Here is a 25257-nt window from a genome sequence, read left to right as displayed (position 1 = left end):
AGGTGTACGTGGGTGAAGACCACAGAGTAGAAGTTGAAGAGATAGAAGATCTAACCAGACTGGAGTACGTGTTGTCAGTGGTATTCTGCAACTAATTGAAGGTCACAGAGGCTTGTTTGTTATCCTTAAAGCTCTTGCTGGCTCAGCAACAAAAAGCACATTATAGATCCTTGGCTACAACATGAGAAAATGCTGTTCTTGTTGCATGAAATGGGTGGTAAGTTGGGAAGACTTGCAGGAGGAGGAGGACATTTTCATGTTGTGTGCCTACTGACAATAACATCTGTGGCTTTAGTAACTCCTGTTTCTTTCAGCTGTGTCAATCTCAGGCCTTACATCTTTAATGGTTTTTAATCACAGGTTGTTAATCGTGCTGTTGTTGAAAGAGGAGCACCTAACACTGCTTCTCTGGCATGTCCTGGCGCCCTCTACCCTTGCAATTCTGCTTAGAGAAACAGCTCTAAAGGCTGTGTGCAAGGAGTTGTGATCACATGGATATGGACAGGCTGGACACTGAGCTTTGGCTGCTCTTTTCTCTCTGATGTGCTTATTCCTGGACATGTTGGAACCAGGTGAAGGCAATGAATAGTTTCAGATCCCAGCCTCCCACAAAATCCCTGGGAGGTGAGAAAGGTTACTATCAGTACATACATTTGAAGCTTATGGCTGACAGATTCTTTCCTCTGTTTGTAGGGAAGTCTGTGAGAGTTCAGTTCTGCTGTGTCTGAAGAAGAGGTTCCATCGCAATCATATTTATGTATGGGTAGTAGTGGTTTTGTGTGTGTGTGTGTTTTTCTTCAGTGCTTATTCATTCTGAACAATGAGCTGTAAGAGAAAATCTTTTCTCTCTCTCCATGAAGCTTTGATCTTGCACCAAGTAGCTCAAGAGCTTGCTCATTACTAAGAATGGTGAAAGAAGGATACTCACACTGCTTTTGCTCAAAAAAGAGGTAGCATGGAATATCTGCAGCAAAATCAAAGTCATAGAATCATGTCTAGAACAAAGTCCCAGAGTTTCTCTTGAATTTTGGTATTTGTTGCCAACCCATGTGTGTGTTTGGGTTCAGTTTTAGCTTCAGTTGCTCCTAGTGGAATTCCTCTGTCCTAGTGAACCAGTTCTGAGTAAAATTTGTGGATCTTGAGAAGAGACATTGGATTTTCTGCAAACATTTTGGTGTTGCAGCCCAGAGCTTGCAGGACAATTGTTCCCTTTCTCAGTTACTGACTCAGATGTTCAAACCTGTGCCTATAATTCCATGTGGAGCTTGGAAAATAAAAAGTGACCAGTGAAGACAACCAGAGGGAGTGCCACCAGTATGTTAATGACAGAGCTTTGAAAAGGACCATTGAAAAAACGTGCTTTTCCCTGCATGAGCTGGCCATGTCATCATAATATACAGCATTCCTTTAAAGTTCATTTTAGTATTTGTGTGCCCAGTCAGTTGTGTTCCTCATTCAGAAAATTCTAATGAGCCACCAAATTTGTTCCTCTTTCTGATTTTTGGCCTAGACTTACATTGGGCAAGTCTTGGTTTCCGTGAATCCTTTCAAAGACCTCAATATCTACTCTGAAGAAGTGGCTACGCAGTACCACCGAAGGACACTCTCTGAAAATGCTCCGTATGTTTCTTTCTTGAGTAACTCCCCAAACTCTGTTCCTTTTGAGCTTCAGAAGATGTTTAGCAGCTGTACCAAAGCTAATAATGTATTCAGGTTCCTCGAGTGTAGATAATATTGCTGGCATCACTTACATGAAGCTCCATGGCACAGAGCATTACTTAGGTTAGGTTACGGAGGTCCTGGAGGAACCTGAACTTTGCAATGGCTTTAACCTGATGTCAGCAAGAACAAAGCTCTGATTTCCCTGGTTCTTCACGTTTCTCAGATCAGTATGTTGGCCTATCTCTCTGTAGATCAGTGATGAGTAGCCTTTTAGTGCTGTGCTTGTGCGGTAGAAATGTGAGGTCGGTTAACTGGGGTTTTCTTTCTGTACAACCAGACACATCTTTGCCATAGCAGAAATGGCCTACACACTATCCCAGTCATCAGAACAAGAGCAGTGTGTTGTCATCAGGTAAGAAATGTGGGTGCTTTTCAAAGGCTTGTTCATTTTTTTAAGAAAGACTTTCATCTTTGCATTTCACTGACCATGAGTTTATCATTCTGGCTATTGTGTGAAGGTTGTGAGTAGAAAGCATGAATGAGATGGAATTTTATATCACCCTGTGGAAATGCAGTTTGAGTTTAGCTTCATGGCCTTTGGGGGGAGTAGAAAAGAAGACATTTGACATTCTGCAGTGGATTCTTATTTGCGCTTGTTTTGTGTCAGCGTTTTGAACAATGTGATAGATCGTCCTGTGTTGTAAGTCAGTACAGTTCCACTGATTACTGTAACAGGACCTCTGATAGTGCCTAAATTAGATAATTCTGTTCTGATGCCAGCTTCCTTATCTCTTATTCCTCCAGTGGACACAGTGGCTCGGGTAAAACAGAAGCTGCCAAAGCAATTATGCGATACCTGACTATGCTGTACCAGAGATCAGAAGGCCACAGGATCAGGCAGGTAAGAGGAAACTGAGATTTGCTTTATGCTCTGATGGCTTGTTAAGAGGTAGAAGCCAAAGACAGCACAAACAGGCCAACTGTCCAGTTTGTTTCTTCATTCCTGTTTCACTGAGCTGGACTTCGGATGGCTTGTGGTTCAAGGTGAATCTGCCATGAAGATAGGAGCCACAGCTGATGTATTTTAGTAACTGAGAGCCCTGATGCTGTATAGGGTTCTGTATCTGTTTGAAGATTTGTCTGTATCCATTTTGAAATTTTTTATTTGACCTGCCTCAGAGACCTTATAGCAGTGTTTGGGAGTTGAAGCTGAACAAGCACAGAGCAGAAGTGAAGTGAATGATCATAGCAGTGAAGGTAAAAAGTTCATATAGCAACTCAGCAGTGGCTGAAGGTACGTATACCTAGATAAGTTCAAAAAGAGACTCCTTAGTCAAGCAAGAATCAATTCAATGAAGTCCCTTCTTTCTTGGATTTTCAGATTAACAGTTACTTAAGTACTTTGGGGTCTAAAAACCCATGATCACTACTTAAGTGTTCTCTTTTCTTCAAGCCTTGCAATGTCCTACCCATCCTGGAGAGTTTTGGGAATGCCAAAACCATCCTCAATGACAACTCAAGTCGTTTTGGGAAGCTTCTGAACATCCACCTGCGACAGTGAGTCAAAGGAACATCACGGGATGCTGTCCTTCCTAACTGTCCAGGGGCACTTGGGTGTGAAAAGGTCTAGCACAGCTTAGGGCTCACGCAATAGCTCTCCCCCCACTACAGCCTTGTTATCATCAGAATAGCAGGAGGGTGAGTTTACACCCCTATTTTTCTTTTAGTTTCCTCCACAAAATAATAGATCTTCACCTCTCAGGATGGATGATAAATTAAGAACATCAGACCATCTGAACTGCTTTATATCAAGGAGCTATGTAATACAATATTGTGCCTCCAGCACTGGCAACAAGCATTCATACCACACTTCTCTCTAACACTCTGTTAACCCCTAATAATTTGCAGCAGCTCAGGAGTTTTTTCTGAGACTTTGTAGTTTTCCATCTTCCTCTTGAGCTCATGTAAAACTTCATGAATCTATGACAGTCTTTGGCAAGTGTTCTACACATCTAACCAGTTCTGTGAAAAACACCTTTTTGGTTTTTAACTTGCCTTTCTAACTTCTGGTTCTTTTCATTCCTTTTTTTTTTTTTTTTTTTTGGCTGTTGCAAAACACTGAGCTGACATTCTGACATTTTCATGGAACTATCATAATCCCAAAGTCCCAGTTCTAAGCAGCAATGGTTAACTCAGTTTATATGTGAAGCTGGGATTGTGTGCATCACTTTACATTTATCTACAGTGAATTTCATGTGACATTTTATTGCTCATTCAGTATTGTAAGGTCTGTCTGCAGTTATTGGCCTTCAACCTCACTACCTTGAATAACTTCATAATGTCAGGAAGCTTTGTCATATTGCTGTTCAGCTCCTTTTTAGGTCACTTATCAAACCTTCAATTACACTCAAGGGCCGGAAGGCAGACAATTTGTGGAACTCCAGTGGTTACCTCCCACTTTTAAGAGGATTAGCCATTTACTCCTACCCATGTCAGGACCTTTCTTCTTCTGCCATAATTGTCTACTTTCCTTAAAAGTTCCTCGACTTGATAAAACCTTCTGGAAGTTCACATAGACTGTATTCCTCAGATCTTCCCTATCTGTGTGCTTGTCATCCCCTTGAAAACACTCCAGGAGGTTTGTGGGACAGGACCTCTCTTTACAGAAGCCATAGTGACTCTTCTCAAATCAATTGTATATATTCAGATGGCCACTAATTTCTTCTCATTACACACCTACCTAATCTGCGTGGGACACGTGTAAGGCTTACAGCCCTATAGATCCTTGCGGGCTCCTTCACTCCAGGCTGCTGGCTGCATGGCCCAGTGTTGCGGTCGTACTTGGACATCCTGCTTTTGGTCCAGGTTAACTTTGTAAAAGGTGCAATTCAAATACCAAACAAAATGGTGACCCCTGTCCTCCCAGGCTGTCAGCTGGACATATAGAATGAATGCCTAAGGTTAGATGTGGCAGTGATAATGCAACAGTAATCAGACAAGAGTGAAGAAAAGGTGCTTGTATTGTCTCCTGGAGTATTTTCAGGATGTAATGTGTGAGCATCATTCAAGTCCAAGCTCCTTCGTACTCCGGAGGCTCTTCAGAAATCAAACTTGAATCTTGATGTTTCGTAGCTGCTTTCTCTGTAATAGTATGATATAATACACCAGTGCTGGAAAGCTTCAAAATTCAGACCAAGTTGGTCCAGTCATATCCTTGTTTCTTGGTAACAACTCCTTAGCTAACACCTCAGACAAGCAGATCTATCTGAAATGTCTGACTAACTTCTGATAGGATCTGTTGTCTTCTTATGCTTAGTGGGGCCGTGGTGGGAACATCCATCTCCCAGTACCTGCTGGAGAAGTCTCGTGTGGTATTTCAGGTGAGGATCAATGAGTTCCTCTCTCCCTTTTTCATATTTAATAAGAAATTTAATGTTAAATAACAAGGATGGGAATAAGTATGAGAATTACTTGCCATTTCTTCTGTTAGCAAGAAATAAGTTCCCTCTGTATGGCAAAAGGTAATCAGTAATTTTATATGAATAAAATAGGAGCTTGCTCTATCTCAAACAGGTTGAAGTAAGCCACTTATTAGGGATTACTGAAAGTTAAATCTTTTCTCACCCGATTTTTCTTAATGTCTGGAATGTGGAAAAGGTCGGGTGTTGGAGCCGCATGGAAGGGACTGCTCTCAGATGGAATGCTCTCAATGTGTCAGTGAGAAACCCTGGAAACTTTCTGAATACAGTAGTTCTTGAATAATTTCTAGCCTCATCTTACTGACCCCTCAGAAAGAGTTCAGCGTCCAGCTCTTCAACTGTTTGGTTTGTGGCAGCATCTATTCTGTAGGGTTTTGGAATTGGAGTCAACTCTATGAAATGTGTTCCCCATCAGGCCCACGGTGAGAGGAACTACCATGTTTTTTATGAGCTACTGGCTGGGCTGCCTGCGGAGCAGAAAGAGGAGTTGTACTTACAAGAGGCAGAGTCATACTTTTACCTGAATCAGGTGAGTGGTGTGAGAGTGCTCTGCAGCAAGTGAAAGAAATGGCAGAGACATCATTTCTGTTTGATTAGCACGGCTCTTTGTGAGCCATCTCATAACTTTGTTTCTCTCCTCATGTGTCCCTTGCAGGACTATGCTAAGCTGTGTTCTGTTCCTTCTCTCATCTGACCTAAGAAGGAACGTCTTGGTGTCTTATTTGCTTTTTCTCACTTTTCGTGTCCCTTCTCTTACCAAAGACTTTTAAGTCATCATGTGGGCCCATGGCTCCACCTCGTGGTGAAGAAATCCTTTTTTCATTGCCTTTCCTTGCATTTACAATTTATTAAGGAATGGAAAAGAACAGGGGAATTTCTGTTTTACCTTTTACAATACACACTTTCTTCCTTGACTGAGCGAATGGGTGGAAAATTTACAGCTGCTGCGATGCACTGCTGATGACAATCCATTTCAACTGGAAAATTGTTTGCCATACTTATGTTAAGTCACCTTGGAGCACGATTGCCTTTTTTTTTGAGAATGCTTTCCATACCCAGAGTTCACAGCAACAGCAAGAAATCTTTCTAATTTCAGCTGTGTGGGTCAGCTTTCCCAGGTGGGCAACTCTGTTGCAGCTGTGTTCTTGTGAGGACTCCTTGAGGAACGATTGATACCATCTTTCCTTCAGGCAAGGAAAGTACAAGTACCATTAATGACTTGAGGAGGCAGGGCAATTAAGGGCCTATCTTACCCAACAGATACCTGTTAGATCTATGCTAAGAGCTAGAAAAGTTATCTGCATGGAGGCAAGTCCTTCTTGGAGGCTGGTAATAGATCTCTCTCTACCACCTGAGAAAAAAATACAAGCAGAAACTTCTGCAGAAAGATGCTCCTATATTCTCACGGGGAGTTAGAGGGGTGATATTCCTCGTGGCTAAGGATCTGTATTGCAAACAAAACCCTTTGAGCTAATGGGAGCCTCGTGGTCTGCTACAGAGAGGAAAAAGGAAAAAGATGAGATCGTGCAGAGGTGAAACTAACCCAGGACTGCTCTCTGTGTGCACAGAAACCCATTTGCTTTGATACCTCAGATTCTGGTAGTGTTTGGGGTAGCAACTGTTGATGTGACTTAATTGGAGGGGATTCTGGTATCCCCTCTCCTGTCAAGCTGCATTCCAGCAGTGGGTAAGGGATAGCTGGGTTGCCTATATTGGAACCATAATTAAAACTCAGCATCTGTGGGCAAGAGAAGTTTTGCTCTCCCAACTCCAGAGAGGAGAGACTGGTCTGTCATGAATGCTGGCCTCCCACTAGCAGTGTCTGTGGTCTTCTTGTTTCAGATTCCTCCAGCCCTTAGAACATTGAACCACTGGTTTGAAGGTTGCTGTTGGTAGCTCAGCTCCAGCCTGTGTGTAAAGGGGCTGACCACAATTATCTGTCCCTGTTCTCTCAGGGCAGAGCGTGTGACATCGCGGGGAAGGAGGACAGTGAGGACTTTCTGGTCTTGGTGCAAGCTCTGGAGGGAATCAGCCTCTCGGACGATCAGCTGACCTCCACCTGGACGGTGCTGGCTGCCATTCTGCAGCTCGGGAATATCTGCTTTACCTCCTATGAGGTACAGTAACCCTTGTCAGCTTGGGAGTGAGCTATTTTTGTTCAATGTTGTGGTTATCCCATGTGATGGGGCCAGGGAAATTATTCTTGACTGAGAATGACTTTGGAGACTATTCAGTTCCTTAGATATTAAGCTCCAGACTGACCTAGGTAAGGACAACCAAATGTTGTTAGAGCTGGAGTAGCTGTTTGAGGATCCAAAATGAACCCAGGTGCCAGTGTCCTGTTCAAGCAGTGACCTGCAGCTGTGCAGCTGAGATGCTTTTAAGAATATTAGTACTAGTTGGTCCTAGTACCCAGTCCGTAGCTGAATCTATTGCTCTTCTCCATTACTTAGAAAGAATTCTTTGAACATGCAGCTATCGCCAGTGATACTGAGATTCAGATCGTGGCCAATCTGTTGCGTGTCTCCGCAGATTTCCTACAAAGTGCTGTGACTCACCGTGTCACTGTGAGTACCTTCTGGCCATTTCTCATTCATCCTGATGCATGGCATGCCTCAGCATGCTGTGAGCAGAAGGGCCTTAGATGGTCCAAAACCCGGAAGGTAACAGCAGGAATAAAATGCTGCAAAATGGCTAACATGCTTCATCAGTACGGGAGGTTGGATGAACCCCTCCAGGCAGCTCAGTCAGGGTGGAGAGACCGTAAAGACAGAACTCCCATACAGGAGGGCTCTCTTCTAGCCTAGGGGTGGCTTCAGGCCTAACACCTTGGCCAGCTGACTCCCAGCCTGAAACATCGCAGCATTTGCTTTTACTCTTTACTTTTTCCTTTGAGATCTGAGTAAATTCTTAGGTCAAATAGAAAAAGTCTGTTTGTTAACTGAGCCAACTTCCTTGTAGATTTCCAAAATAAACGTATAATTGTGAGATAATATCAGTAATTCCAGCTCTTTCTCTGTGTCCAGGTGACATGTTATGATCGGATCTTCACACCTCTGTCTGTAGAAGGAGCCATTGAAGCCAGGTGACTTCTGCTACTGTTTGTTTGTTGGTAAGATGCACCCAAGGGTGCTGGTTTTGCTCTAACTAGTTTTCCCTCTCCTGCTCAGGGACTCCATCGCCAAGACTCTGTATTACCTGCTCTTTGAGTGGCTGCTGCTGAGAATCAATGAGTGGTTGGCTCCCTGGGAATCGGACTGTGCTGTAGGCATTGTGGACAATCATGGTTTTGAGGTTGCTTTTCTTATTCTTTTGATATGTTCTGGGTTGCAAGTGAGTGTGCTCATTCTCTTCAGTCACTGACAGAGATGGGAGGAAATGTGACTTCCCCCCCATCCCATTTCTTTCATGACTTATGTGGCATAGGTACAATCCTAAATTACATCGGACTGGGTAGATTGGAAGTAGCATTGGTTTGTAAGTGGAGTCCTAACTCTCACAGGCAGTTAACAGCCTAGCTTCAAATGGTGAGAATGGTTTCTGGTGCTCCCACCATGTCAGCCTTGCATGTTCGATACTTTTCCATGAATTGGGCAGTAAGGTGCCGCATAGATAATTCACCTAACTAGCTTTAGTTCTGCCTTTCTAAAGAACAAATGTTCCTGATCCATTGAGCTTCCAGGATCTTCCCAGACTTGGGGTAAACAAATAACATGCAGAGCAGGGGCTTAGAGTGACATGCGTTCATCAAGGCATGTGAGCTTTATATTTAAGATTCCAGTTAAAATCTGTGTGTGGACTGACTGATGGATTCTGAGACCAATGGTGCATGAGGTTGTGCATCTAAGAGTAGATCTCTTCTTTGTTTTCCTTCACAGCTTGTCTTACCTCTTGCTGTTCATCCTAGTCAATAGTTCCGGCTGAGAGCTTGCAAATCAGACATGATATGATTTGAGTTTAGAAGGTTTATTATAACTTATTGATCAGAACAAGCTGCCTGAACCAGGGGCTCAGATCAGCACCATCTGGTGCTGTGCATTTTTTGCAGAAGACAGAGTCTCTGGGAGGGCGGTCAGTTGGAAGTGATAATGCCTTTTTTTCTTTGCAGGATCTAGGTGTGAACAGCTTAGAGCAATTCTGCATCAATTTTGCCAATGAGCGTCTCCAGCATTTTTTCAGCCAGACTGTCATTGCCCAGGAAGAGGTAAGTGATGTTCATGCCTGCAGATAAAGGGCAGCACATGTGGAATGAGCTGAGCCAGCCTTGACTGGAGACTGTCCTTTAGCAGGAAAAAGGAAAGCTGAATAAACATGTCGCTCTTAAGCAGTACCCACGGGATCCTAATCCAAAGAGCTAATTACGTAATAGCTGTTACTAATTCTGTAGTAAGTTGAAAGAGTTTCTTAGAGCCTTGCTCCCTCTTACAGATTTTTTAAGCAAGTTGTTCTGGATCAATGACTGCAGACTCCAGTGGTACTTTTAAAGCTCCTTCTGGTAGATTCATTGTAGCATTTTATTTACCATTCCACTTCCACCTGGAGGTGAAAGTGTAGTTATCAGATTTGTTGCCTTTCACAGTTTACTTTATCACTCTATTTAGCAGAGCAGCTTTCCTCTCTTAGCTGAGTAAAATAATTAGTGGCTTTAAAAGAAGCTTCATCAGTCAAAACTAGATATTTCTAGGCAAGTTTCTAACAGCAGTGAAACACTAACCTCCTGAAGAATAAACCAAATCCCTCTGTTAACTCCCTACTTTGTTCTTGTTTTCGTGGCTGGATTTGTCTGGTTGGCCTTTAATGTGTAGGAGGAATATAGCCAAGAGCAGTTAGTTTGGATTCCTGTCTCCAAGATGTACGATGAGTCATGCCTAGATGTCATTGCTGCAAAACCCCATGGCATCTTGTGTATCCTGGATGACCAAACTTCACTTACTCAGGTGAGCTCTTATTTTCTTTTGTGATCCCTCTCACAGGATGGTTGTGGCAAGGCAGTTACACAGATTGAACAGAGACTGTACACAAATTATTGCATGCTTTTAACAGTGGCTTTTCAGCTACTGAATATGTTGCAGCACTTGGAAACATGTTACTCATCTCCTTTACAGGCCACCGACCACACTTTCCTCCAGAAGTGTCATTACCATCATGGAAACAGCCCTTGGTACACCAAGCCCAAGCTGCCTTTGCCAGTCTTCACCGTGAAGCACTATGCAGGCCCTGTCACCTATCGGGTGAGACGGTGGGGGACTCGGAGCAGTAGGCCTCCTTTCTGTGGGTGTCCTGATGGACCAGCTCTGAGTGCTGGGGATAAAGCCTTCTATTTGCAACTGCACATCCCTCTAGAGCAGCCCTCTATCAGAAATGAGGAGATTCTTGCTAGCAGAAGCAACTAAACAGCCTCTAGGCCAAAACGAAATAGGTAGTGCCCATGACTACACAATAGCCTACTTGTGCCAGAGCCCAGAAAAAGCCAGGAAAATTGTTGCTGCTGAAATTAAGTAAGTGAGGGGGTCAAAGCCTGTTGGACAACATGAAGGGGAAAAGGAACTGCTTCCAAAAAGCAGCAGTCATTGTCCCTTCTGCTTTTGGTGGCACTAGGAACAGCAAGTTCTCCCCCTCCAGTTCTCTTCCCCAAGTTGAGGTGTGTGCATGAAAGGGTGTTTGCCTATTTTGTTGGTCTGAACTGGGCATTAAATCAGGCTTTGCCTCTGCAGGTCCACAAGTTTATTAATAAAAACCGTGACCAGCTGCGTCTAGAGGTGCTGGATATCTTCTCCCAGAGCCGCCTCAAGGTATTGTAGTGGTTGAGGATGAAGGTCTCTGTTGCTGGCACCTAACAAGCCCTTCTGCTTTCGTGTGAGAAGCAGAAAGACCTTGGGCAGGTGTCGGGAGAAACTGGAGGAAATGTGAGAAATTTTGTTCTACTGAAGGACACTTGGGAAGTGAGAAAATCTTCTTTGGCTGCAATTGATGCTTTTTTGTTTTTAAATATAAAACTTACAGACTGCCAGAGAGATACAGATTGTTTCTGGCCCTGCAGGTGGCAAGGGAGACTAATTCCTCAGTTTCAGATAGATTTGTTCTTTCCACATAGCGGAGTGAACTCTGGTAAATTTCTTTGTCTTTCCAGGTGGTGTCTCACATTTTCCAGAAGGCTAAAGCTACCTACAGTCAGCAAAGGGATCTGGGGGCCAGGGGCAAAGGGCTTAGGCCTCGGGCCTCTACACTGGTTTCCAAATTCCAGGAGTCTTTGCAGGACCTCACAGCCAAGCTGAGAAGGTGAGAAGTGCTCATTCCTGTGCTGGGCTGATTGCTGCACCCGGAAATGTGTGAAGTCTTCCCAAGTCGGCACAGAGGGGAGGATGATGAAAGGTTCTTCCTTTCTTCTGTTTTGCAGGAGTCATACCTTCTTCATCCGGTGCATCACTCCTAATCCTAAGAAGGTAGGGCAGCATCCTGAGCTCCTTACGGTGTCCCTCAGTTCCTTAGAATCCAGTATTGTCTGTCAGCTTCCCTTTTGTGCCTGGGTTTGGAATTCTTTTCTTCATTTGATAGCTTGAAGCTTTTTGTCCCCTTTCTCTGTTTTGTACTCTTGCCTGTGGCCATGTGAGCTGACCACATGTTGGGGGGTAAGAAGCATGTGCACTGTCAGCTGGACACCAAAGGGTGTATTGGGTTTTGTGTCTCATACCCATGGCAAGAGCTAACCAAGGACAGGACAATAGAAGGAGCCCCTTTTCTCAACTCTCTGCCCTCTGTTTTTTCTTTCTTTGATCTCATGTTTTCCATTTTTCTTCTCTTATATTCACAGTTGTCAAATCTCTTTGATGTGGAGTACGTCACTTGTCAGCTGCGGCATTCTGGGATACTGGAGGCCATCCACATTAAAAAGGAGGGATACCCAGTCCGTCTTCCATTCCAGAACTTCCTAGCCAGGTACAATGATATATTGGCTTGGGATTCCCAGGCTACTCAAAGCCTGAATGAACTTGTCAGCACATTGTGATTTATTCTCCTCTGAGGATTCCAGTTACAGCCCTGGCTTTCCTCATATCAATGTCTCTTCTTCCAGGTATGGCCTCCTGGCTGGGCGAGGGCACAGCTGCTTGGAGAAGAGAGAAGTCTGTGTGGCAGTGCTGTCTCGTGTGGTGGGGAACCCCTCAGATCTCTATCAGATTGGAGTAACAAAGGTGGTGGCTATAGAGAATCCCATCTTAATTCCACTGGCCCAGCCATTTATTTGTGGGCTGTCAGCAGACACTGAGCAGCTCAGCTCTCCTGCCCAAAGAAGGGGAACATTGCATGCCTCCACCTCCCTTTTGCTTTGTCTTGTCTCAAGTACAAAGGAGAAAAATTTAGCATTTCAGATAAAAACCAGGAGGCAGGCTCCAGGATCTTTTAGGGCAGCTCCTTTGTATGACTAGCTCCTTTGTCCTCCCAGCATTCCTTGGTGGAGACTGGGACTGCCTTTTATTATTGATTGCCTCTTAGAGAAACTTTTATTATTGATTGCCTCTTAGAGAAACTGGCTGCTTTCGTTGTGGGTCAGTGACTCTTTCCTTTGCCTCAGGTCTTTCTGAAGGAGAAGGCCAGGCAGCTGCTGGAGAGACAATGGAACCTGAGGCAGAGCTGGGCCGTTGTTACCCTCCAAAGGAATTTCCGATGCCTCCTCCACCGCAGGCGCTTCCGTGTCCTCCAGGAGAAAGTCACAATCATTCAGGCTCACTTCCGAGGTTATCAGGCAAGGTCAGGAGACAAGGGCCAGGCAAGGTACAGCCCTTTGCCCTTGCCTAGGATGGCAAGATAAGGATGTGCCTGGACAGCCCTCTCATCATGTTGGCTCCCAACCTGCTCTACAGTGGGGAATTCTGTTGGGCCAGCTGTTAGTGGAATGGCTGGAGCTTTATGGTGATCAGCAGGGCTGCAGAGGCAGTTCCTGATGAGAACAGTAGGCTCACATGCTGTAGGTGGAGGAGAGATTTCCCAGCACTGAGCAGAGGTTCCAGTAGAAATACAGCTGTTATCAAAACTGTTATAGTAGCCTGCTTGTGGTAGTGCTGATACTGCGATAGCTAGAACAAAAGTTATAGGGAGAACATCTAAAAGAGAACCAGGCTTAACACACGAAGACCAAATCCAGACTGATTGATTAGATTGTTATATTTGGTCCGTAGCTTTGAACTGAGTCCACAGTCTGCCTAAATTTTGGTGGTTTCCTTTTCATTAGCATTTTTCCTCTTTTCATGTCCCTCTAGGAAGCGGTACAGGAGGCTGAAGAGGACTTTGGTGCAGTTTAATACCATGGTTTTAATCTCTAGACATTTCATTCAAAGGAGGAAGCACTGCCAGGTAACAACACTTCTCAGGACCAGGTATCCTGCAGGAGCTATCTCTGCCCTAGGCAGAGAGCTAGTGTTTGGGTGAGGCCAGGGCATGGCTGGCTTTAGAGACAGCTTATAGGAAATGATGCAATGAATCGATAAAGCTCTTTCACTCTCTGGCTAACATGAATATAGTCAAAAGAAGTAACCACAGGGATTGGAGCTTTGTTCCCTAGATGAGGTTCAGAATTGGTAAGGGTAGTATAACTGCAGGAGATCTGTATGCCTGTGCGTGTGGGCTTCTCTAGGCTGCCACACACAAGACATGAGTTTATTCCATCTGCGGCCTCCAGAGTTGCTGTTCAACTCTAAGTATAAGGAGTTATTCTTGCTTTTTAGTTGCCCAGCTCAGTTCTGGTGTTTCCCAAGATGGTGACTAAAATGCAGTATTTCTTCAGTCCACCTCTTAAAGCTACCTCACGTTGAAGTCCTTGACCTTTTGGAAATCAGCTGGGGTGAGAATAAGATGACAGTGGTTTAAGAAGATGGAAAATTGTGTACAGAAGAGAGCCTTGATACTGTCCAATGTGTTGAATGTATTTTGCACAAGCTGCTAAAACATAAAATCAGGCCAATTATCTTTAGGTTAGTGACTAACATCTGTGTAGCTGGCAGCTTCCCAAGGTAGGGAAGGAGGGGCCCAGTGCAGCTGGTGGCATGATCAGCAAAGGATGGGGTGGAAGGTTAAGGCCAATGTTGCTGGAAGACTGCAGAAGTGCCTTCTACCATGCCATGCCCAGAACAGTGTGTGTTCCTTTTCCTGCCCTTTCTTACCTGGACAGGATCCAGCTTTTCTTTCCATCAGTAACCGCAACAGCACAGTTATTTTGAATCTGTTTCTGTTCCTCCAGTGTTTGCTTGATGAGGTATCTGTACATGTGTTAACAACAATAAAAGGTCTCAAAGTTCACCTGCTGCAAAGTTCCTCCTTCCCCCCCCACTCCCCAGCCCTGCCCTTTGTACTTTAGCATGCCTACTGTCTTTCGCAGCCCAGCCCTCATAACCTCCCATCTAGTCCCTCCCAACATTATTCTGCAACAGGCAAGCAAGAGAGAGAGAGGGAGAGACTGAGACCCTCCTTTTTCACCTTGGGGTAGCAAGCAGGTGAGTGTCGAGGCTGGGAGGCAATAGCATGAGATGGGAAAGGGCAGAGATGCAAGGGATTTTTGCTCTTGGTATCCTTCCCACCTCCCTAAAGGGGTCCCTCTCCACAGACAGCTTTCTCTATCCATTTTCAGGCTGCATTACTGTAATCTTTAATGCTGGAGGAGACAGGCAAATGTTTCTGACAACTTGTGTGTGCTTTTGTCCTTGGATGTATCAAATGCCAGACAAGAGAGGAAAGGTGTGGGGGGAATGCTGGGCAGGTGGTGAAGGCTCTTGCCATTGGATTGTATGGTGTAGAGCAAGTGGTGCTTCAGCAAAGCTAAAGGCTTTGCCTGGGCGTCCCCTTCTCATATACCCTGTCGAGTCCAAGGAAGGCTCTGCAGCCTTTCTGTTACTGTATCTGCTGGAGCAGGACACCAGCTCCTGTCCAACTGCAGAGTCTGTCCCCAGAAGTAGCTGAGGTGATCTCATATATGTCTTCTTTTTTCCCCCTTCTATATTTTAGCAGCAAGAGTTAGAGGAAGGAAAGCAAAGGAGGAGATCCCTGGCCAGTGGTGACAGGGAGAACGGTCTCAGCCAAGGAATGGTAAGTTGTCAAACAGTTTGAGTGAGTCTGAGATAAAACAAGCCAGCCTCTCAGGGTATTCCCCCTCCTCTATGCTTCCTCAGCCCAGAGTATCTTAGAATACATACACCATGGTGGAACAACAGGATTAAGCTCTGGAAACATTCTTGAGGGTTGTAGATTCAGCATAAAAATGTGCAGAACTGGGACATCCAAATGATTTAGCATCCTCTAGGAACCTTTCTTTCTGATGTGCCAGACTGAGGCCCTCGGTGTTTTTCTAATCCCACAAATCACTAAGGAAGGGAAGTGAGTGGGCTCATGAATTATTATTTAATTCTGTTCTCAGATCATGCTTACATTTATAGTAAGGCCCATTTCACTTCAACTGAGTTCTGGGAGCTGGGAGAGCTCAGCAGTTTGCAGGAACACGTAGGTTGGAGGTGATAGAAAGTTGATGCTGCTGGAATCAGGTCAAGAACAAGAACATGCTTGTGATCTGGTGCTACATTTTCCACTAGGCATTTTAAGACTTTTTCCTCAAAGCCTGGGGATTGGGATTTCTTTTTCTATTTATTAATACCGAGGGCTCTTGGAAATCCAGGAGTTTCACTTGTTTACTTCTACCCTTTTTGTTTATTCTTTGTATGTTGAGTTTGAAACGATGCCATGTTAGGGTTGCCCCTGGGTTGGGATTCAGTTTGAAATCAATGCAGTGATTTTTATTAGTGGTTTTGGTTTTAGGCTGGCTTGATAATTCAGACAGCTGCTCTGAAAGGTTTGCCTGGGAGCAGTAAAACATCTGGAGAGTATACGAAGCCTACACGTATGCTGGAAACCTTGCTGCAGGGATGCAGCTAAGCCTGCTATAAAGAGCCTTTAACTGTGTAACTATCTCATTAGGTCAGCATTTTCCAATCTCTGGCCATAATCAAGCATCCCTAAAGTGGTCATGAGGCAGAGTACTGTTTGTTCGCAGCATTGGATTGAATCTTTGGAACTGTGAGGAAGAGAATTTTTGGTAATCCTGGTCTGTTGTGATGGGTAGGAATGGGGCAGTTCTGCACGGATGTATTTATGGAAGATGTAGAGGAAGGTAGTTATTAAATGCTTTATAGCAATATAACTGCATAGTGTACAGGGTGTTTAACCTGTATCAGTTGCTATAAAGGAACACGGCTAACTGATGGCATTATTCGTATGTTTAGACTGAACATACATTTACTGTGATGCGCATAGCAAGGGAACCGGTGTCAACATCATCTGCAGTTTTGCATGGAATTGTTAGTAACAACAATAGGAGTACGTAGCAGCGGGTACTCTTAAAATACCACCTGCTTCCTCAGATTAGGATCCAGGAGTGTGCGCTTTCTCAGCCTGCTACCTGAACACACCGCTGAAAAGCTAGTTTTTGAGTGTCTTATCAGGAGCAAAATCAAACTGATAGCAAAGCTGTGACTCTGTCTTTGCTGAGGGATTATGTGAAGAGAGATGGCAGAATAGTATGCTGGTGAGCAGAGGCTTTACTCTGCAGATGTTCAACAACAACAAAACAGGCCTTATTCTTTAAGATACTCATCTGCATTATCCCAGTACAGATCTGAACGTCCTTAGAAATCTCCAAAATAGCAATGTGCATCAGAGATCAAGATCAGCTATCTTCTTTCTTGTGCTGTAGAACTCTTGGATACTGAAAAATAGTAATTAAAAAAAAAAAAAAAGGAGAAAGGAGCAGGTGGAAATGGTTCCTTAACCTTAAAACACGATCTCTTCTGTGCAATATGACAAACTTTTTAGTAATTAGAAATCAGTCAAAGAAAGCCAAATTTCCTGTCTCTTCCCCCTGTGGCAGTGACTTTAGTTAGGAATTAGTCACCTTTCCCGCCTATGCTGACCCATGTCATGTACCTGTGTTAATGTGCTACTTCCTTATTTTGTAATGTTTCTGAACATTGTATATGCTGAAATGACTGTTGCTGTTCAGGAGGTCAGTCCTTGTTCCAACCAGCTGTTCAGAGGCAACTTTACCCAGTCTGAGCAGAATAGCTCAGGGTTTATATGACGTTTCACTTCTGGTACCCCAGTGGTGGACTTGCTCACTCTCCCCACAGGATGTTGGACTTCTGGAGATCCCTGCAGAGCTTGCTGCCCTGCTGCAGGTAGCTGAAGGTGAGAAATCCTCTCTTTTCCTGCGTTTTTTTTATTTCCTTGTTTATTTCCTTGTTTCCCAGCAGTGTGTTATGTATGTGCCTTTTCTACCTGCTGTCTGTCACCTGGGTTGTATTTGATTTATTATCATTGCAGTGTAAATATGATAAAGACAAAAGGTATTGTGTGTGTTGTTTCCCAAGGTGGCTGAGTGGAAAAGTGACTTGGGCCAGTGGGCAGCATACCAGATTAAAATTCAGTACCTTTGTTATCTTTTCAGCTCTGTTGTTGAATTTTGCTGATGTAACTGGTGACAATGATGTTACAAAACATTTTCATCAAAGCTGTGTGACAGCGAAAATGTTTAATGAACCCCGGTTTCTTGCAGAGCTGGATATCTGGGGTGTGAGATCTCAAACCCATCTGGCTTCTTCTCAAAAATCCTTAAAGAAATTAAGGGTTAAGAAGTCAGAACTAGAATTTTGGCACTTTTCAAATAAGCATTTATTTTTTTAAATTGAAAATCACTTCTTCAAAAGTCAATTTTCTTTAAAATACAGGTGGGTTTAAACAATGTCACAACCTAAAGGGAATGCTTTGCTTGGGATAGAAAAGTTGTTTTGCTATTTTTTTCCTTCCAAATATCACTAATAACTTCCCAAGCTGTTTACTTCATCTAGAGTATGAAGTAAATGTAATATGCATTTCTGTTTCCTCTAACTCTTTGTACAATGCATATGTTTAATTTGCAGATGGGTTGAGGTAAGATTTACCTCCTTGTTATGTTGGTATAGCAGCTAACAAAATGACAGATATATCTTGGCCACCTGTGTAATCCAATAAAAGGTATAATCAAGCAGAAGTGTCTTGTAAATTGGAACAGACCGTGCACTGCACGCCAAATGTATTCTGGCTGCCTTTCTGACTGCTGTAACACAAGGCCCCGTTGGATGAGGCCCTGGGCAACCTGATCTAGTGGGTGGCATCCCTGCCCATGGCTGGGGGGTTGTAACTAGATGATCTTTAAGGTCCCTTCCAACCCAAGTCGTTCTGTGATTCTAAGACCCCTTTCTCTTGCAGGTCAGTATAGAGGACAGGCCAACCAGATAACTGAGGCATTACCTCCAGAAGTCAAGATCAAAGATGACATCTCCCTCCCATCCTCCATTAACAGCTATCCTTTCTCCTCCTTCATTAAGTCACACTTCCAGGTGGGAACTCTCTGTATTTCTCTTCATTGCTTCCCTCCTGGGGAGATGTGCTATTCTAGTGACACTAGGCACAAACTGCATGTTTCTGTCCTTTTTCTTTTTAGAAGACAGACTTCCCTGCCCCTGGCCATCCCCTGCAGCACCCCTTAACCCGTTTGGAAGCTGAATACCAGGAGAGTGCACTTGAGATCAACAAACTGGTAAGAGATGTCTTCCTTGACCAGGGCCTTCTAGAAGAACAGGTGCACATAAGACAACGCTTTGATGCCTTTATGCAACAAGATGCTTACAATACATGGTGTGTGAAGAGAGCAGAATAAATTCCTGGAGCAGCCTGACAGACATCACATGAGGTGGTATCTCAGACATACAGTTAAGTCAGTATGCAACAGGGGGACGGTGAATTACTGTATAAAGGCTGGAACAAGGCAGGAACTTTGCCATCAAGAAAACTACACCTGGAACCACACCTTAGTTCTGTAGTGTTTGCATAAGGAGAATAGTGTTACCACCTCTTCCCTGTGGATACAAAACACATTTCTTAAAGATGTGATGTTTAGTCTATGAAAATAGAATGAAACTGCAGATGATTTCTAAGTAAATGTGTTAATGTTTTTGAGAATTACATGTCATTAAAATAAGCCTGTTAGGAAATGCAATACCTAAGACCAGTGATCCTAATGATCTCAGTTGTGGAAGAATATAAGCTTCAATATCTTGTGGATAGGTTGTGTTTGAGCAGATGATTATTATTTTTCCATATTTGTTCTCTCCATTGCTAACCAAAAAAAATAGTTATTTCTTCGGCAATGACTGTAATACGGAGGGATTTACTACAAAGAATTCCATGAGAACTAAACGATCTCCATCTCCTGTTTTTCTTAGTTGAGTGTCTGTCATGCATACTACCATTAACCATTTTAAGGTGTTCTCTGAGGGAAAAAATATCCTCTCCAAAGCTGTCCATAGCAATTTTTTTTAAAAAATGAAATTCTAGCAACATACTACATCGTAAAGGATGAAAATAATAATTAAAAAAAAGCATGTAAGATGGTGATATGCATAGCTAAGAAGCTGAATCATTGTAACGTGGTTGAGCGTAATACATCTCATACTACTTGTTTTACTAATAACCACAGCAAAGTCTGCTTAACATTCAGCAGTTAGTGTATCCTCATGTCTAGCTGTGTGAGCTTTTCATGACTATCAGCTGAGCATCAATTTATTTTACATATTTTTACAGTTAGGCAGCTGTGGTCTCAGACACTATAACAAATAGCCTGTAGTAAGTTGCTAGCAAATTTGAGTGCTAGCTGGTGCTCAAAGAAGGAGAAATATTTTGCCCAAGAACAAATTCTGAGTCAGAAGAACAGCCTAAAGAACAAACTGAAGAAGACTTTTAGTCAGGGTCCTGTCCCTATGAGCACTGCCTCCCAAATTCCTCAGAGCTTAGGTGGTGCACAAAGCGCGAGAAAAGGTGTGGATCTGAGAGGTGGCTGCTCTTAGGCTCACAAACACCCTGGTGTTTACAGTTCAGGTTGTCACTTCGCAACACAATTCAGGCCAGAGGGTTTCAGTTAAATCTCTCGTTTTCTCCCTGAATGCTTCTAGATTTTACGGTTCATTGGCGACCAGAATCTCGATGGCTGGCAGGAAGTACTTCTGGGCAACTACATTGCTAGGAAAGGTTTGGATAACGTGGCTCTGCGCAATGAAATCTTCAGTCAAGTGGTCACCCAGACATGGAAGAACCCAGATGTGGAGCACAGCCAGCGAGCCTGGGTCCTGATGACGAATTTACTGAGCTCTTTTGCCCCTTCACCGGCACTGGAGAAGCCATTGCTGAAGTAAGGAGGAGAACAGAGCTAGCTACACTTTCATTAAGGTTAAGAAAGATGAGCAACATGCTAAAGGCAGTTGTCTTTTCCTAGATTTGTGTCAGATCATGGCATGGATGGCTTCAATGCTGTTTGCCAGCGTAAGATCTTGACAGCAGCACAGCACACAGACTCTGTGTTCTCCCGAGCCTACCCTCCCACTCAGCTGGAGTGGACTGCGAACCAGAGGAAAGGGAAGATGGTGCTGGATGTTCATACCTTTAATGGTAACTTGTGCTTCTAGTCCCTAAGGACTTTTCCAGTGCAAAAATCAGCATTCATAAAATGCTTCCCTCAGCTTAGTGGAGAGTGATCAGAAGACTGACTGCTTCTGGCTGGTGCAACAGTGGGGAAAGAAGCCTTTGAATCCAGAGCCCAAACTCCAGAAATCTGATTCTGATGAGTGCAGACCTGCTATTCATGCTGAAGAATAAGATAATATTCTGGGTTTGGGCCCATTGCAACAATGGGCTGTCCTGGTTCTGCATCTCTCTGGGTTTAGTTTTCCTGTTACCCATTACTGCATAGCCCATGCAAATCATACTACTGCCTTTGTCACAGTGACTTTCTGGGCCTTTCTTCCTTCTCAAATATTGGTTTATGCTGCTCCTTGAGTGCATGGAATCTGTGTGAATCAGATGCAAATCATCCGTGCTCTGGCACTTTAGTCAGTGGGGTGGTGGCTCAAGTGAACCAGGACACTGCAAGGACTTTCAGCTGTCAGTCTGAAAGTGCTTTGAAATGTGCCATCAAACAGTTATGAATGTGAACATGTTCGTGCAGAGCCCTCCATCTGCTTTCAGTCCTTGTGGACCACCTCAGAAGTGCATGAGGCTTTCCATCTGGGCTCTGCCTGTGCCCTGTGGAGCTGTGGTGTTGTTCTGGGTCTTGCTGGGAGGCTTTGTGTACTGACTCTTTCTTTTATGTGCTAGAGGAGAAGTTCTCAGCTGAGGTGGAGTCCTGGATGACCGGGGAGCAGTTTGCAGGCTGGCTCCTAAGTGCAAGGTATTACCAGAGGATAAGAGATCTGGGGATGTGCAAGAGGCTATCACTGGTTTTAGGGTTCAGATCAATTGGGGCTGCAAGCTGGAATTTTATATGGTCAGATGTGGAATAGCCACTCCTTATCCACTCCGGCTCATGGTCTTTCCCTATCCCTTCTGTCTGTGCGCATGAACTGTGGGTCTGTTTAGGAACAGACGAATCAGTGGTGTGATCTGTCAGAGCAGCTTCAGAGAATAGATTAAAAGAAAAAAAGACAAATACTGATTCATATATTTTTCTGACCCTGGGCACTTAATCATTGATTCACACCCTAAAGCTTAAGGACTTAAGCTTCCAGGATAGACAAGGCAGGACGAAACTGAATGCAATGTTTTCCTTCCTCTCTTTCCTCCTGTGTATCCTGACATCTTTTTTCTCTTTTTTTTCTCTGTTACAAGGGGCTGTGATAAAAAGTCTCGAGGCTGGTCTGTCTCCATGTTTACTGGCAACACGTGGCAGGACTTGCTGGGCTGTGACTTTGTGCTGGACCTCATTGGAGAGATGGAAGATGTCAGCAAACCCAGCAGCCCCTCTCAGTCCTCAGGTGGATACCCTATCACACCTGAAAGGGACAGAAACTTCTTCATAAACTCTGCCATGGATTCGTGAGTCACCTCATCCTCCCGCCCCAATGCTTCTGGCCATGTCATCCAGTGGCCTATCTCTCTCTCAGCATGCTGTGCTGTCCTTATCTTATTTTTTTCCCTTCAGCAGGATTCCCCCTGCTCCAGGTATCCAGGCCCCTACCTTTCCACCACCAAGCCTGCCTCCAGAGTTCAGCAATGCCCGTCGAGGTGAGCTCTTGTTTGGGACTGTGGACAGCACTGGGAAGATGTGTCCCACCCAGGAAATCAGAGCAGAGGGGAGACTCTTCTTGATGTAGAACAAAGGAGGGTTCCACTCCAAAATATGACTGTCTAATAGGGTCTGGAGACGGGAATGTTCCTTACCTGCCTTATAACCTGACTCCTCTCCACTTGTAGATTCAAGATTCAGAGATGGCAGGGGGGACCATGTAGGCTTGGATCTCTATGTGGATGATCTCTTCAGCACTGTACTGCATCAAGGCCCCAGAGTACCAGTAAGTCCTTCGATGTTCCCCCTGACTTTTTCTTTGCAGCTCTTCTCTCCCTGTGACTCCTTCAAGCATGCCTTTGTCTATTCACTCTGCTTTTGCTCAGATATGCCTGTGGATGACTATCCCACTGTGAAGTCCATCTGCCTGAGCTCAGATAAGGCTGTTTTTTCTTGACACAGGATTTGGAGAACAGGGAGAGTCTGACTGGACGCATGAAGGGAGGTGGGAAGATTGGACCCACACAGAGAGGAATGTTTCCTTCTACAGGTCTGTAAGGGGATGTGGACAGCTGAAATCACCTGCAGTGGTACATAAGCTTCAGTGAGCAAAAGTCAAGGAGCCCCTCAAATGCTAATTACTGCCTGGGCTCAGCTGATTCAAAAAGAGCATTTGACTTTAGGCTAGGTCATCCGAAATTGCACTTGTTCCCAGGTGCTAGGAGACAGATGCTTTGGGGAAGGTGCTAGGTAAAGTTATCACCTTTGTTCTGCTTTTAATTTCTCCCCCAGGTTGGTCTAGGGCTCAAGGCAGTAGATAGCTTGCTTCTGAGCCAGGCCATCTCTTCCCTAGTGTATGGCACTCATAAGTCGTGTATTCACTTTCTATTCACGTTGTGCGTTCCCCAAATAGTTGCTGCATTTTTCAAAGAAAGGGTGTTGATTTTGATTTTTTTAATTGCTTCTTTTCAGACTTTCCCATCATCTCTAGCTATTCCATGGGTTAGTAAGTCTGAATTCTGTAGAGGTTCTGGTGTGTTTGGTTTCCTTGCTTTTCTTTATCTGTATGGAGCCCAAGACTTGGCTATTTTCAGCAGGGTGGGGATCCCAGGCTATCCGTGGAGAATAGTCAGACTTGTTAGTGTCACTGATAAGCACCAGCCTGGATTATAGTACTTGACTCTTCACCAGAATCATGCTAAACGTCACCCTGGGGAGGAACAGATAAGGTTAGCATATAAAAGAGTATTAGGAGTTAGTATTAAAAGTTAGTGTTAAGAAAAAAATGAGGAAAAAAGAAGAGCAGAAGGTGGAGAGGAGGGTAAGAAGGAATTGGAAACCTGGAAGGAGGCAGTCAGTGGGCTGTGCTCCTTCACCAATACAGGGATGCTTTCTTGGTAAGCTCTACGCCTTCAGCCTTTGGCGAGGAATACTTGGGATAGCATTTTACTAGCACTATTATTGTATATTAGTGCTATTGCAGTAAGTGTATTTATCAGTGGCAATTCTGAATCTGCCACATGTCACCTTATTAAATACAGTCAAGTTTGTGAAACTGTCTCAGTGAAAGTCCTTGGCAGGGCTCTGAAACAGGCAAACGTTTGATAAGTCCCCTTTAATGAGACACTATCTCAGTGATAGCTGGGGCTTTGGGGTGGTTTCAGGAGCTCTGCATCCTTGGCAACTACTTGCTACAAAGAGACCCACATGGTTTGGCAGTCCCAGAAATCTTTGCACATCCTTCAAGAGAAACCCTCCTCTGTAATCATGCACAGGCATAAAGTAGTCAGGAAGAATGTGGTGTCCTAAGCAAGACTGCAGAAGCAGGGTCTGCATCCTGCTATTGTAAAGTCTAGCAGGCCACACATTTCTCTTTGGTTTCCTTTGTCCACCTGACTTCTGCGGTGTATCCTGCTGTGTGTATAGAGAGAAACCATTTGCATGTCCCTGTGGTTGGTGCATGCCAAGAGAACCAGAAGTACCCAGCCTATGTTACGTGTTCTGTGGGATTGATCAGGGCTACCTGATCTGTGATTCCCTGAAAGTCCCGTACATGTGGCCTTTTGCCTCTAGGCTTCCCGGGAACGATGCAAACACCAGCTTACCAGCCCATGCCTTCGATGATGGGGATGCCAGCTGCCATGCCCATGATGCCAGGGGCAGGTGGGATTGCACCTATGCCAGGTAATAACACTGTAACTGTACAGGGAAAGGGGATGAAAGGGTGGGCATCCTAACAGAGCCTGTGCATCGGGATGTCAGGCTGAATGCACAGTGAGCTCTCAGCTCTGGGCTGCTGCTCAGGCAGTGTGGGGAATGATTGCCTGAGGGTGTCGCATGTGTCTTCTACAGCCATGGTTATGCCCCAGCCTGTGATGCCAGCTGTAGATCCCAGTCAGTTAGCAGCACAGCAGCAAGCCTTTATCAACCAACAAGCCATGCTCATGGTGAGTAGAAGGGACTGGGTGGGAGAGGCTTCAGAACGGTGGAAGGAGAATGCACGGGGGTATGTGCTGCGAAGAGCTTAGCCATGCTCCCCTTCTGCCTTAGGCCTGCTCTGTAATGCTCTGTGCTTATGTGCTGGGGTTAGGTATATAAAGTCAAGGTTAAATAGGACTGTAAAACCAGAAATAACTGTTTTTTGCCTGTTTGTGTACATGGGGACACTGAGGCACCATAGGGTGAGTGAATAATTCCTTCTTCTAGGCCCAGCAGATGACCCTTCAAGCCATGACCCTTTCCCAGCAACAGCAGCAGCAACAGCAGCAGCAACAGCAGCGGCGGCAACAGTCTTATGAGAGCTCGAGGCCAAGAGCCTCAAGTCCACCACGAGCCCAGGCCCCAGCCACTCTCCCCAAACCCAAGACGTCTCCCAGCAGCCAGAGTGCTACACCACCACCACCGAAGGCTCCAGAACCACCAGCTCAGGAAGAAGTGGTATGAGAAACAGTGGTTGTGAACTGGGTTTGAATGTCATGCTTTGCATTT

General features: G+C 44.6%; 1 protein-coding gene across 1 annotated transcript in view; it reads left to right on the top strand.

Annotated features, from left to right (window-relative positions):
- The window catches only part of MYO15B (myosin XVB), a 47993-nt gene that overhangs the window by 6895 nt on the left and 15841 nt on the right, over positions 1-25257 (top strand). Inside the window, exons 3-35 of the mRNA XM_035342180.1 lie at positions 3-64; positions 2467-2563; positions 3116-3219; positions 4979-5042; positions 5557-5670; positions 7097-7258; positions 7595-7708; positions 8168-8226; positions 8312-8435; positions 9250-9345; positions 9947-10078; positions 10247-10372; positions 10856-10933; positions 11272-11420; positions 11539-11584; positions 11953-12077; positions 12214-12331; positions 12712-12887; positions 13397-13490; positions 15135-15215; positions 17306-17363; positions 18423-18553; positions 18658-18753; positions 20165-20400; positions 20485-20657; positions 21363-21435; positions 21873-22079; positions 22189-22268; positions 22458-22555; positions 22732-22819; positions 24343-24453; positions 24622-24716; positions 24976-25206. Of these exons, the coding sequence (XP_035198071.1) occupies positions 3-64; positions 2467-2563; positions 3116-3219; positions 4979-5042; positions 5557-5670; positions 7097-7258; positions 7595-7708; positions 8168-8226; positions 8312-8435; positions 9250-9345; positions 9947-10078; positions 10247-10372; positions 10856-10933; positions 11272-11420; positions 11539-11584; positions 11953-12077; positions 12214-12331; positions 12712-12887; positions 13397-13490; positions 15135-15215; positions 17306-17363; positions 18423-18553; positions 18658-18753; positions 20165-20400; positions 20485-20657; positions 21363-21435; positions 21873-22079; positions 22189-22268; positions 22458-22555; positions 22732-22819; positions 24343-24453; positions 24622-24716; positions 24976-25206 (3798 nt within the window). The remainder of the gene's footprint in view (positions 1-2; positions 65-2466; positions 2564-3115; positions 3220-4978; positions 5043-5556; positions 5671-7096; positions 7259-7594; positions 7709-8167; positions 8227-8311; positions 8436-9249; positions 9346-9946; positions 10079-10246; positions 10373-10855; positions 10934-11271; positions 11421-11538; positions 11585-11952; positions 12078-12213; positions 12332-12711; positions 12888-13396; positions 13491-15134; positions 15216-17305; positions 17364-18422; positions 18554-18657; positions 18754-20164; positions 20401-20484; positions 20658-21362; positions 21436-21872; positions 22080-22188; positions 22269-22457; positions 22556-22731; positions 22820-24342; positions 24454-24621; positions 24717-24975; positions 25207-25257) is intronic.

The sequence above is a fragment of the Oxyura jamaicensis genome, chromosome 18 (genome assembly GCF_011077185.1).
Source record: "Oxyura jamaicensis isolate SHBP4307 breed ruddy duck chromosome 18, BPBGC_Ojam_1.0, whole genome shotgun sequence".
Lineage (NCBI taxonomy): Eukaryota > Metazoa > Chordata > Aves > Anseriformes > Anatidae > Oxyura > Oxyura jamaicensis.
This window is presented reverse-complemented; position numbering and strand designations above follow the sequence as displayed.